General features: G+C 42.1%; 1 protein-coding gene across 1 annotated transcript in view; it reads left to right on the top strand.

The window, feature by feature from the left end:
• MCOLN2 (mucolipin TRP cation channel 2) overlaps window positions 1-12,445 on the top strand; it is a 63,632-nt gene extending 51,187 nt beyond the window's left edge. The window contains exons 12-14 of the mRNA XM_059899786.1: window positions 7,519-7,725; window positions 9,116-9,237; window positions 11,614-12,445. Of these exons, the coding sequence (XP_059755769.1) occupies window positions 7,519-7,725; window positions 9,116-9,237; window positions 11,614-11,650 (366 nt within the window). The 3' untranslated portion in view covers window positions 11,651-12,445. The remainder of the gene's footprint in view (window positions 1-7,518; window positions 7,726-9,115; window positions 9,238-11,613) is intronic.
• The last annotated feature ends 1,780 nt before the right edge of the window (window positions 12,446-14,225 follow it).

Below are 14,225 nucleotides of genomic sequence, written 5' to 3'. Positions count from 1 at the left end.
ATTCTTTCATGTGTCTGTTGGCAATCTGTATATCTTCTTAGGAGAAATGTCTGTTTAGGTCTTCTGCCCATTTTTGGATTGGGTTGTTTGCTTTTTCAATGTTGAGCTGTATGAGCTACTTGTAAATTTTGGAGGTTAATCCTTGGTCAGTTGCTTCATTTGCAAATATTTTCTCCCATTCTGAGGGTTGTCTTTTTGTCTTGTTTATGGTTTCCTTTGCTGTGCAAAAGCTTTTAAGTTTCATTAGGTCCCATTTGTTTATTTTTGTTTTTATTTCCATTTCTCTAGGAGGTGGGTCAAAAAGGATCTTGCTGTGATTTATGTCATAGAGTGTTCTGCCTATGTTTTCCTCTAAGAGTTTGTTGGTGTCTGGCCTTACATTTAGGTCTTTAATCCATTTTGAGTTTATTTTTGTGTATGGTGTTAGGGAGTGTTCTAATTTCATTCTTTTACATGTAGCTGTCCAGTTTTCCCAGCACCACTTATTGAAAAGGCTGTCTTTTCTCCACTGTATATTCTTGCCTCCTTTATCAAAGATAAGGTGACCATATGTGTGTGGGTTTATTTCTGGGCTTTCTATCCGGTTCCATTGATCTATATTTCTGTTTCTGTGCCAGTACCATACTATGTTGATTACTGTAGCTTTGTAGTGTAGTCTGAAGTCAGGGAGCCTGATTCCTCCAGCTCCGTTTTTCTTTCTCAAGATTGCTTTGGCTATTCGGGGTCTTTAGTGTTTCCATACAAATTGTGAAATTTCTTGTTCAAGTTTTGTGAAAAATGCCATTGGTAGTTTGATAGGGATTGCATTGAATCTGTAGATTGCTGTGGGTATAGAGTCATTTTCACAATGTTGATTCTTCCAATCCAAGAACATGGTATATCTCTCCATCTATTTGTATCATCTTTAATTTCTTTCATCAGTGTCTTATAATTTTCTGCATACAGGTCTTTTGTCTCCTTAGGTAGGTTTATTCCTAGATATTTTATTCTTTTTGTTGCAATGGTAAATGGGAGTGTTTTCTTAATTTCACTTTCAGATTTTTCATCATTAGTGTATAGGAATGCCAGAGATTTCTGTGCATTAATTTTGTATCCTGCTACTTTACCAAATTCATTGATTAGCTCTAGTAATTTTCTGGTAGCATCTTTAGGATTCTTTATGTATAGTATCATGTCATCTGCAAACAGTGACAGCTTTACTTCTTCTTTTCCGATTTGGATTCCTTTTATTTATTTTTCTTCTCTGATTGCTGTGGCTAAAACTTCCAAAACTATGTTGAATGATGGTGGTGAGAGTCGGCAACCTTGTCTTGTTCCTGATCTTAGTGAAAATGGTTTCAGTTTTTCACCATTGAGGATGATGTTGGCTGTGGATTTGTCATATATGTCCTCTATTATGTTGAGAAAAGTTCCCTCTATGCCTACTTTCTGGAGGGTTTTTATCATAAATGGGTGTTGAATTTTGTCAAAAGCTTTCTCTGCATCTGTTGAGATGATCATATGGTTTTTCTCCTTCAATTTGTTAATATGGTGTTTCACGTTGATTGATTTGCGTATGTTGAAGAATCCTTGCATTCCTGGGATAAACCCCACTTGATCATAGTGTATGATCCTTTTAATGTGCTGTTTGATTTGTTTGCTAGTATTTTGTTGAGGATTTTTGCGTCTATGTTCATCAGTGATATTGGCCTGTAGTTTTCTTTCTTTGTGACATCTTTGTCTGGTTTTGGTATCAGAGTGATGGTGGCCTCGTAGAATGAGTTTGGGAGTGTTCCTCCCTCTGCTATATTTTGGAAGAGTTTGAGAAGGATCGGTGTTAGCTCTTCTCTAGATGTTTGATAGAATTCGCCTGTGAAGCCATCTGGTCTTTGGCTTTTGTTTGTTGGAAGAATTTTAATCACACTTTCAATTTCAGTGCTTGTGATTGGTCTGTTCATATTTTCTAGTTCTTCCTGGTTCAGTCTCGGAAGGTTGTGCGTTTCTAAAAATTTGTCCATTTCTTCCAGGTTGTCCATTTTATTGGCATACAGTTGCTTGTAGTAATCTCTCATGATCCTTTGTATTTCTGCAGTGTCAGTTGTTACTTCTCCTTTTTCATTTCTAATTCTATTGATTTGAGTCCTCTCCCTTTTTTTCTTGATGAGTCTGGCTAATGGTTTATCAATTTTGTTTATCTTCTCAAAGAACAAGCTTTTAGTTTTATTGATCTTTGCTATCATTTCCTTTATTTCTTTTTCATTTATTTCTGCTCGGATCTTTATGATTTCTTTCCTTCTGCTAACTTTGGGGGTTTTTTGGTTCTTCTTTCTCTAATTGCTTTAGGTGTAAGGTTAGGTTGTTTATTTGAGATGTTTCTCGTTTCTTAAGGTGGGATTGTATTGCTATAAACTTCCCTCTTAGAACTGCTTTTGCTGCATCCCATAGGTTTTGGGTCGTCGTGTTTTCATTGTCATTTGTTTCTAGGTATTTTTTGATTTCCTCTTTGATTTCTTCAGTGAACTCTTGGTTATTATGTAGTGTGTTGTTTAGGCTCCATGTGTTTGTGTTTTTTACAGATCTTTTTCCTGTAATTGATATCTAGTCTCATAGTGTTGTGGTCGGAAAAGATACTTGATACAAGTTCAATTTTCTTAAATTTACCAAGGCCTGATTTGTGACCCAAGATATGATCTATCCTGGAGAATGTTCCATGAGCACTTGAGAAGAATGTGTATTCTGTGGTTTTTGGATAGAATGTCCTATAAATATCAATTAAGTCCATCTTGTTAATGTATCATTTAAAGCTTGTGTTTCCTTATTTATTTTCATTTTGAATGATCTGTCCATTGGCGAAAGTGGAGTGTTAATATCCCCTACTATGATTGTGTTACTGTCGGTTTCCCCATTTATGGCTGTTAGCATTTGCCTTATGTATTGAGGTACTCCTATGTTGGGTGCATAAGTATTTACCATTGTTATATCTTCTTCTTGGATTGATCCCTTGATCATTATGTAGTGTCCTTCTTTGTCTCTTGTAATAGTCTTTGTTTTAAAGTCTATTTTGTCTGATACGAGAATTGCTACTCCAGCTTTCTTTTGATTTCCATTTGCATGGAATATCTTTTTCCATCCCCTCACTTTCAGTCTGTGTGTGTCCCTAGGTCTGAAGTGGGTCTCTTGTAGACTGCATATATACGGATCTTGTTTTTGTATCCATTCAGCCAATCTATGTCTTTTTGTCGGAGCATTTAATCCATTTACATTTAAGGTAATTATTGATATATATGTTCCTGTTACCATTTTCTTAATTGTTTTGGGTTTATTATTGTAGGTCTTTTCCTTCTCTTGTGTCTCCTGACTAGAGAAGTTCCTTTAGCATTTGTTGTAAAGCTGGTTTGGTGGTGCTGAATTCTCTTAACTTTTGCTTGTCTGTAAAGGTTTTAATTTCTTCATCAAATCTGAATGAGATCCTTGCTGGGTAGAGTAATCTTGGTTGTAGGCTTTTCTCCTTCATCACTTTAAATATGTCCTGCCACTCCTTTCTGGCTTGCAGAGTTTCTGCTGAAAGATCAGCTGTTAACCTTATGGGGATTCCCTTATGTGTTATTTGTTATTTTTCCTTTGCTGCTTTTAATATTTGTTCTTTGTATTTAATTTTTGATAGTTTGATTAATATGTCTCTTGACGTGTTTCTCCTTGGATTTATCCTATATGGGACTCTCTGTTCTTCCTGGACTTGATTAACTATTTCCTTTCCCATATTAGGGAAGTTTTCCACTATAATCTCTTCAAATATTTTCTCAGTCCCTTTCTTTTTCTCTTCTTCACCTGGGACCCCTATAATTCGAATGTTGGTGCATTTAATGTTGTCCCAGAGGTCTCTGAGACTGTCCTCAATTCTTTTCATTCTTTTTTCTTTATTCTGCTCTGCAGTAGTTATTTCCACTATTTTATCTTCCAGGTCAGTTATCCGTTCTTCTGCCTCAGTTATTCTGCTATTGATCCCTTCTAGAGAATTTTTAATTTCATTTATTGTGTTGTTCATCCCTGTTTGTTTGCTCTTTATTCTTCTAGGTCCTTGTTAAACTTTTCTTGTATTTTCTCCATTCTGCTTCCAAGATTTTGGATCATCTTTACTATCATTATTCTGAATTCTTTTTCAGGTAGACTGCCTATTTCCTCTTCATTTGTTAGGTCTGGTGGGTTTTTATCTTGCTCCTTCATGTGCAGTGTGTTTCTCTGCCTTCTCATTTTGGTTAACTTACTGTGTCTCCTTTTCGCAGGCTGCAGGTTTATAGTTCCCCTTGTTTTTGGTGTCTGTCCCCAGTGGCTAAGGTTGATTTAGTGGGTTGTGTAGGCTTCCTGGTGGAGGCGACTCGTGCCTGTGTTCTGGTGGATGAGGCTGGATTTTGTTTTTCTGTTGGGCAGGTCCATGTCTGGTGGTGTGTTTTGGGGTGTCTGTGGCCTTATTATGATTTTAGACAGCCTCTGTGCTAATGGATGGGTTTTTGTTCCTGTCTTGCTAGTTGTTTCGCATAGGGTGTCCAGCACTGTAGCTTGCTGGTCGTTGAGTGGAGCTGGGTCTTGTTGTTGAGATGGAGATCTCTGGGAGACTTTCGCCATTTGATATTATGTGGAGCTGGGAAGTCTCTTGTGGACCAGTCTCCTGAACTTGGCTCTCCCACCTTTGTGGCACAACCCTGACGCCTGGCTGGAGCACCAAGAGCCTGTCCTCCACACGTCTCAGAGTAAAAGGGAGGAAAAAAAGAAAGAAAGAAGAAGATAAAATAAAATAAAGTAAAATAAAATAAAATAAAGTTATTAAAATAAAAAATAAAAAATAATTTTTAAGAAAAAAATTTTTTTAAGTAATAAAAGAAAAAACAAACAAACAAACAAAAAAACTGGACAGACAGAACCCTCAGACAAATGGTAAAAGCAAAGCTATACAGACAAAATCACACACAGAAGCATAAACATACACCCTCACAAAAAGAGAAAAAGGGGGAAAAATATATATTTCATTGCTCCCAAAGTCCACCTCCCCAATTTGGGATGACTCCTTGTCTATTCAGGTATTCCACAGATGCAGGTACATCAAGTTGATTGTGGAGATTTAATCCACTGCTCCTGAGGCTGCTGGGAGAGATTTCCCTTTCTCTTCTTTGTTCACACAGCTCCTGTGGGTTCAGCTTTGGATTTGGACCCGCCTCTGCGTGTAGGTCGCCTGAGGGCGTCTGTTCTTCGCTCAGACAGGATGGGGTTAAAGGAGCAGCTGCTTCGGGGGCTCTGGCTCACTCAGGCCAGGGGGAGGGAGGGGTATGGATGCGGGGTGAGCCTGCGGCGGCAGAGGCCAGCGTGACCTTGCACCAGCCTGAGGCGCGCTGTGTGTTCTCCCAGGGAAGTTGTCCCTGGATCACGGGACCCTGGCAGTGGCGGGCTGCACAGGCTACCAGGAGGGGAGGTGTGGATGGTGACCTGTGCTTCCACACAGGCTTTTTGGCGGTGGCAGCAACAGCCTTAGCGTCTCAGGCCCGTCTCTGGGGTCCGCGCTGATAGCCGTGGCTCGCGCCCGTCTCTGGAGCTCGTTTAGGCGGCGCTCTTAATCCCCTCTCCTTGCGCACCAGGAAACAAAGAGGCAAGAAAAAGTCTCTTGCCTCTTCGGCAGCTCCAGACTTTTTCCTGGACTCCCTCCTGGCTAGCTGTGGTGCGCTAACCCCTTCAGGCTGTGTTCACGCTGCCAACCCCAGTCCTCTCCCTGGGATCCGACCGAAGCCCGAGCCTCAGCTCCCAGCCCCACCCGCCCCGGCGGGTGAGCAGACAAGCCTCTCTGGCTGGTGAGTGCTGCTCAGCACCGATCCTCCGTGCGGGAATCTCTCCGCTTTGCCCTCCGCACCCCTGTGGCTGCGCTCTCCTCCGTGGCTCCGAAGCTTCCCCCCTCTGCCACCCGCAGTCTCCGCCCGCAAAGGGGCTTCCTGGTGTGTGGAAACCTTTCCTCCTTCACAGCTCCCTCCCACTGGTGCAGGTCCCGTCCCTATTCTTTGTCTCTGTTTTTTCTTGTTTCTTTTGCTTTACCCAGGTACGTGGGGAGTTTCTTGCCTTTTGGGAGGTCTGAGGTCTTCTGCCAGCGTTCAGTAGGTGTTCTGTAGGAGTTGTTCCACATGTAGATGTATTTCTGATGTATCTGTTGGGAGGAAGGTGATCTCTGCATCTTACTCTTCCGCCATCTTGAAGCTCTCCCTGTCCCTCTTATTGTCAAAGTTTTCACTAGTTTCCAGGGAAGGCTGGGATTAGTCTGAAGTGTGTAGACGCTCAGACAGGGCCCTGTGCAGCGTGGCATAGACTCACCTTTCCAGCCACTCCTTAGGCTCAGCACCAATTCCCCCATATGCACCAAGCAAATCCTTCTCTTCCTCCTCTCGCTGGTGAGCTCCTCAGCCTTCAGGCCCGAGTTCTGAGGGTCACTTTTCTTAGGCGTCCCACCCAACTCTACCACAGGGCATTATGTATCTTGGCAGTGGCCTGTCCACTGTCAGCTGGGGAGCCCTCAGAAGGCACTAGCCATGATCATTCATCCTAATGCACTTCCCCACCTCTGGTAGTCTTTAGTATTTAAGACTCTAAAATTACCTGAACCTGAGCTTGGAAAGGCTACAGGGAAGCCATTCATCTAGCACAGTTTTCTTGAGCCTCTGTCTCTGGCCCTTCCACCTTTTCTGGTGGTCTGCAGTTCTTTCAGAAAGCAGTTTGGCAAATTGTAGCTTTAAAAATGTTAATCACTTTGGGACTTCCCTGGTGGTGCAGTGGTTAAGAATCCGCCTGCCAATGCAAGGGACATGGGTTCAAGCCATGGTTTGGGAAGATTCCCAAATGCCGCAGAGCAACTAAGCCCATGTGCCACAACTACTGAGCCTGCACTCTAGAGCCTGTGAGCTACAACTACTGAGCCCGTGTACCTAGAGCCCGTGCACCTCGACAAGAGAAGCCACCACAATGAGAAGCCCACGCACCGCAACTAGAGAAAGCCTGCGTGCAGCAACGAAGACCCAATGCAGCCAAAAAAAAAAAAAGTTAATTGTTTAGACCCAGTAATACGAAAAAAACATTATGCTGAGAAACGTGCATTGCATTGTTCTTTATAACAGCAAACATGTTTGGCATGTCCAGTGACAGGGAAATAGTTAATTTTGACATTTCCAAGGAGTGGTTCCATTATCTAACAAATGCTAAGTGTGAATAACATAAGACTATGTTAAATAGAAAAGAAAGAAGAATCTGGATCCAAAATTGTTAGATGATATGACCACAAATATATAAAAAGTGCAAAGGAAAAAAACTGAGGGAAGCGTCAAGAGATGATCTTTGCGAGTGTGGAGGAAAGTTTTGAGTAACGCTTTCCTATGGATGGTATTCCAGATTCCCTAAAGTGAATGTTAATAACAATGGCAGCAACATCTTCAACAAAACCAGCTAACTAGATACTTCTCTGCTTCTTTGGCTAATATGTCTCAAAAACTACTTTTGGTCTCCCCTGCACAGTTTGAAAATCTGAACACAGTTGCTGAGTGTTTGTTTTCTCTGGTCAACGGTGATGACATGTATGCGACCTTTGCTCACATCCAGCAGAAGAGCCTCTTGGTGTGGCTGTTCAGTCGCCTGTATTTATATTCCTTCATCAGTCTTTTCATATATATGATTCTCAGCCTTTTCATTGCAATTATTACAGATTCTTATGACACCATTAAGGTAAGCAGTTATCATTATTTCCTGCCAAAAAACTATTGCAAATTCTGTATAGATCAGAATATGGGAAAATACTATAATATTTTACTTACTTAAAATACTGTAGTTTTACTTAGATTTTGAGGTTTTGTAGAAAAGAAACTTTTTAGATGCTGGAGGTTAATTTAAATATGCATTTAGGACATTGTCCCTGGTGCCCAGTGGATTGGTTTGGAGGTGTGGTGGGAAAGAGAAAGGAAATGGGTAAAGATGGGCTGAGTTTGATAAATCAAGTAGTTGGGCTGTCAGTCTTGGCACTGACAGGTGTACCTGCCTGTCCCGGAACTTAGACTTTGCGTAGTAAGTTTCAGTGATAAGGGGTGACCATCATCCTGACAAGTGTCCAGATATTGGCATACCTCGTACACTAGATGCCGCTCGTGTGGTGCAGGTTTCCTTTAAATTTTGAAAGCTAAGGCTTTTGTGGCTGTTTAGCTTCCTGCCTTCCTAAGCCACCCGGTGGGTCGTGTGTCCTTTCAGACTAGGTCCATTTAACTTTTCTGTAGCATGAAGGAAGCTCTGCTGCCTCGGGGGCAGTGGTGTCTCCGCAGCAGATGGTCACGCTCAGAAAATCCTGTTTCGGAGCCAGCATCTGAGCAACCAGGGGTGCCGTGTCCGTGTCTTGGGGTGTCGTCCTCTTCTTGAACCCTTCTCAGACTATCTCAGAAGAAGACAGTCCATTGGAGATACTTCTGAGCACTTTGTGCGTGAGGAGATGCGTGTTCCTGTGGGAATGGGGGGTTGGCTCTGCAGCGGGGCTGGCCGTAGGGAGACGAGCAGTGCCCTGCTCACCGTGCGAGCCTGTCCTTGACGCGGCCGTGTCCCCGTGAGTGCGCCAAGCCTCGGTGACCTGGTGCCTGACCTCACTAAGCGTGAGGGGAGGGGTCTCTCAGGGTCTTTATGTCTGCTTGGAGGGACCTACTGCCTTCTACCTCACTAAGTGACCAACTTCTACAAAAGTAGAGGAAATAGGGATTACTTCCCAGCCAGACTCTGTATGGGCAGTGTGGGGAAGAGGAGGTCTTACCTGGTCTTGCAATTAACATGAAAACTTTAGACTTCTGTTTCCTTCACTCCTTTAATTAACACACCCCTCCCCTGCCCCACCATGGCTTGCTTTCTGGAGTTTTCCTCTGGATGGCTCTCTGTTCCCATGGCTCTCTGTTCAAGCCTTGGTGACCCTGGCTTGGCTTTCAAGGGACTGATAGATTGATTGATCATTGTTAATATCAGTTCTTGGATCTGTGCTAGCGACGTGGGAGAGTTTTATTTTAGCAGAGATGGATTTGGTTTGTTGACAAGAAGCAATTTCTCTCGCTATAACTAAGGTAACAACACTGTGTACTTTTTAAAGAAATACCAACAGAATGGGTTTCCTGCCACGGATCTTCAGGAATTCCTGAAGGAGTGTGGCAGCAAAGAGAAGTGTCAGAAAGAGTCATCATCCTTCCTGTCCTGCATCTGCTGTCTGAGGAGGTCAGTACCGTGTTCAGTTGGGTCTCCGTGCTCCCGGGATGAGACGCCCTGCTGCCTTAACAAAGAGTCCTCCCAGGTCAAATGCTACACTCAGGAATCAGCTGACTGGGGGAAATAATACATCCCTCCTTGCTTTCCTCCCACTGTAATTGGCTTTAGAAATGAATTGTTTCTTATAAAACAAGGTAGAAAGGTACATGACATGGTTGAAATCTCTTGGGAATATTATGAGACTGTTTTGAGAAGGCGTGAACTATGCCCCTGAAGTCGAGAGGGTGAGCTGGCCAAAGGAAGAGGTCAAAGCCCTTCTTTTTTGAGGTGGAGCTCTGGGAATGTCAAAGGTGTTCTCCCCTTTTTGCAATCTGTAGTACAAATAACCTTCCTTGAGCAGAGCAGGAAACCTGCTTGAGAGGAAGCCGTACGTGTCCTTGGCTGCAAACACAAATCAGCTGATCACCTGCTCTTTGCTCGCCATTCATCAGTGCACTTACAAAAATAGTCTGGACCTCAGTGGCAAAGCCTCCACATAGTGGCTTGGGCTAGAAAGGGGGTCAGATGAGGATAATTTTCTTAATTATGCCCATGTTTGTTTTCGTCTGAAGTCAGGAGTAGGGGTTGTTAACTGCAAGTACCCCCTACTCATGTGTTTTGAGAATGATTCTCTAAACCAGATTCCTGAAGGAAGATGGGAGAACATAATTGCTACTTAAAATCACAGGATGTATTTTCTGTTAATCAATTCATACTGCAACTTGGGATTTGAAATGGTATGTTGGAGCATTTCCAAAGAATGTCTGGTAAATATGAAATGAGGTCTTCTGAGAAGAGTTAAGTTTTTACAATCACAGTTTATCCTCTCAGAGCATTAAAGTGTTGCCATGGAAGCAAGGATAAAGGGAAATTACTTTTCTTAATAGGCAGCTGCCTCCTAGGAGGCACCTTGTATTATAAGGAAAGTCTCTCAAAGTTGCTTTTCTAATATGTAGTTAACTGTAAAGAAAAAAAAAAAAAAGCATTTGAGAATGTAGTTGTGAATTCTAGAAAGTAATGGATAGGTTTTGGTGTTTGATTTTTGGGCCTCAGTTTATACCACAAAAAGCCTCGGGAGGTTGTTAAATGATTTCTTTGCAGCCATATGGAATGAGTGAAAGATTTAAGGAGTGAACTTGGAAGACTGAGTGATAAGATTGGACCTGAGTGGTGAGAAGAACAGAACAACATCAGCAGACAGTCTTCCCTGAGACATGCTAAGGGTTGTAGAGAGGGTGCCTGGTGCGGAGGCAGGTCTGCCCATCGTGAGGAATGAAAGGATTAAAGGGAACAGAAGAGTCCACCAAAGGAAATCAGGTGAAGAACTAAGATGCTGAAAGTTTTGAAAAAAGAGGATATCAAAAATAAAAACAGAAGTGGCTGAAGGTGGTCATGGGTGAAGTCAGCTAGATCAGTTTTAGCTGAATAATCAGATCAAAGCCTGGAACCTAGGGCAGTCTGGATGGACCCTGCAGAGAGTCAGTGAGGGTCATAGGGCCTGATGAAGGAAATGGGTTGTACTGGGGCCTTGGAACAAGTGATGGCTTTGAAATCACCAAAAATTAAATACACCTGGATGTGTTTAACAGCTGGAAACCTAAGAATGGAATAAAATTGAGGAAGGCTATGAATGGAGAGTACATATTGGAGACAGACCTCACTGAGGGAACCTGGGGAATAAGGGCATCATAAGACTTGGTGTCTGGGCCCCTCTCCAGTGCCCATGACATACAACCCAGCTATCACAGCTCCACCTCCTCTGGAGCGTGGCCGGGTTGCTCTTTTTCAACCAAGCAGTCTAGCAACCACCACAGATTCCATCTCCCACAGACTGATTCTCCCTTGAATAGTTGACCAAGCCCCTAGCCTGATGCTCAGAGCACCTGGGTTTTCGTTTTGGACCCTGCCAGTTACTGAATGTGTCCCGTGACCTTTCCTAAACCTCTTGGTTCCTCCAGTGTCATCAGAGTGGAACAGGTCGCCTCTGCAACCTCTTCTAGTTCTAATGTGATCTGGTTCTTGGGAGAGATGTGCTTGGTTGAGCAGATGCAGAGTTAACCTTTCTCCTTCTCTACCACAAGGAGGAAAATCTGCGGTTCTAGCCATTGAGAAGCTTTGTCAAAGGGAGATGGAGGGTAGACAGCTCCTCAAAATTGCCAAAAGCATCTAGTCAAACCCCAAATAATGTAAATTGTCCTTCTTAAGTTTTCTTCCTCTTAACTGTCACACTCAGCATGTCAATAACCTATGTAAGCCTACATGATAGAGTATGTATTCCTGTTCCATCTCAAAGATTTTTAAGCCATTGTTCTCTTTTCTCTTTCCTTGTCCTCCTTTCTATTACAGGAATGGAAGTGATGACCACTTGACGCTTATTAACTAAACTCCTCCTGCTGAAGATAATCAAGTTTCAGGTCTCCGTATCAAGTGACAATGAAGAGGGATCCCAAATGGCTTGGACCAGCACTTCCAAAATTACTGATTGCGGAGTGGGAAAGAGCACTGGCTATGAGCTGGCTGAATAGAACTGAAGTTTCAAAATTCCTTTTTTATAAACTTGGATGATGAAGAATAGACCACAGTCAACTATTGGGCATTAGTATAATAGAGCAGTGATGGTGAAATTCTGTATTAGTCTTTTAATTTATGACATCACAATGTTGGGATGGAAAAAAATCACATTTCAGAGTGTGCAAAACAATGGTGTTTAAAGCCATGCATTTGAAGATATGAGTTTATCATCAAATACGGGTTTGTCTTAAAAGTGATTCTTGGGTTAGAAGACATTTGTTAATTCATGGTCTGCACAAAACTGAAATTGGTTGCAATAACAATTTAGGCACTCGAAGCTGGAGAACTGTTAAGCCATGTAAAGATTACACTTAAATCAACAAAAAGACCTCTTGCAGTGGACATTTCTTGGCTTATTTTCCTGTGGTCTTCTTCTCAGCATGATATGAAACTATCGGCAAAGTCTGTGGGATAAACTGGAAACAGTCATTTGGACACCTTGTTACTTGTGCTAATTGTTGATTGTACACACATGACATGTGGACATTATACTACAGCAGTGGTCACTCATTTTAACAACCAAACTCCACTGTGGTGGGGATTTACCCTTGTCAAGCAAGGAAGATGGTATTTTTTCCCAAATAAATTAAATTAATTTTTATCATAACATATGGAACTACTACTACTTTTTTAAAATGTATTGTCTCTTAACATCCACTTAGTGAAAAATTCAGATCACATCTCTATCAGCTATCTGGTCTCCAAAAGGGATTTCCCACTTTCTTAAAAACAGTGAAGGAGATATAGAGGCTAGTTATTCAAGAAATATTTATGAGAATGACTTCAGATTGAGATCACTTCATGCATAGATTTAGTTCATACCTGAGCTATTTTAGGGGTCAACTATTTTAAATTTACTGGTGAAGAGTAGGGTTTGAATTAAGTAGGACTCTCATCCCAGGGCTCTCCCTCTTTTTATCCTGCCCCTCCCCACCAAGCGACTGCCAAAGTCCTTCTGGTGCCCCACTCCTCTCTCCATGCCCCCATACTTTCTTCATGTGCCCACACCAAATCTAGGCCAGGAAAGTCTTCCAGTTAAGGCCATTAAAGTCTGTAGGTGGGTGACTCAGGTCTATACACAAAATACTTTGCTAAGATTATCATTTTAGTTATAAACTACTTACCAAAAATGTCAAGAATTATATTCAATTTTTAAATTAAGAACCATTTAACCCGTGGTTCTAGGGTCATTCCCATGACTCCAAAATCAGTGTGCAGTTAGATCACTTATTCACCTCTGAGTATATCCCCAGTACATCGTTTATCTCTGAATAGAATTGCTATTAATGCCTTTTATGTAATCTACCGCTGTGATGCCACTGTGACTACCATTTGAATTGAAGATTAATGACGGTCTTCTGTGCTCATATTTTTCTTTTATTGGCTTTCATGTTTCCTTTTATTTCTTTTCCCTCCAGCTGGACAAAACACTTTCAGGAAGAAAACTCTTTTTTCAAGTTTACCCTGTATCTGTGGAAACATTGTTTTCTCTCTTTTTAATAATTTTAAACAATTGTCACCTTGCCAACTGTATTATCTATTTGGATTTTATTGAAAAATGTTTTCTCATAACTCTTCTAATAGACACATCTGGGACAATCCACTTTCTCTCCTTCCCTAGGCCTCCACTTGGAGAGTTCACTGTGAAAATTAGGAGACACATTCTTTCTGCCTATTAGTTTTGTTATGGGATCTCCTGTTCTTTTCGAACGTACCTCCTTAGCTTGCAGTGACTTGCTCAAAGCCAGATGCAACATCCTTAGGCCTGTTGACTTGGGGTGGTAGAAAAGATCATGGGCGTGGAGGACATGTAGACAGACTTGAGTCAAAATCCCAGTTTATCCTGTAGCTTTGGGGCCCTGGGCAAATTACTTTCTGCTTCTAAGTGATGATGACAAACCTTAAACTGTGGGATTGGCATTTAAGTCAGGTAACTCATGCAAAGCCTGGCACTGAATTGAAACTTGAGCCATTCTTTTCTTTTGATTTTCTGCCATGTTTGTAAGTAGGTTCCATGGGATCGTGGAGGAGTGAAGATGTTAAGACATTTAGTCTGCCTGGGTGCCTGTCCTACTAGTCGAGTCTCCTTGGACAGGTCATACCAGCCTCAGTTTCCTCATCTGTAAAGTGAGGCTTGCAAGGATTAAATGAGTCAAATTTAAAGTGAGTAGAGCAGGGCATGACTTGTAAGTGCTCAGTGAATGTTAGACCTTCAAAAAGCTTTTCTTTCACGGTCTACAAATGTACAAATCTATCACCTGGGCCAGCCAGGAAGATCTTTGCTTTGAAGTGAGCTCACCACACACTTTTAGTGGACTTTGTTAGGACTCTTAAGTGTGTAGACACCCACATCCAGCCCTGTCCTGGAGGCAGTGATCAATTCAGCA

This window comes from Balaenoptera ricei, chromosome 1 (genome assembly GCF_028023285.1).
Source record: "Balaenoptera ricei isolate mBalRic1 chromosome 1, mBalRic1.hap2, whole genome shotgun sequence".
Taxonomy (NCBI): Eukaryota; Metazoa; Chordata; class Mammalia; order Artiodactyla; family Balaenopteridae; genus Balaenoptera; species Balaenoptera ricei.
The sequence above is the reverse complement of the archived record's forward strand: the minus strand, read 5'-3'. Positions and strand labels throughout refer to the sequence as shown.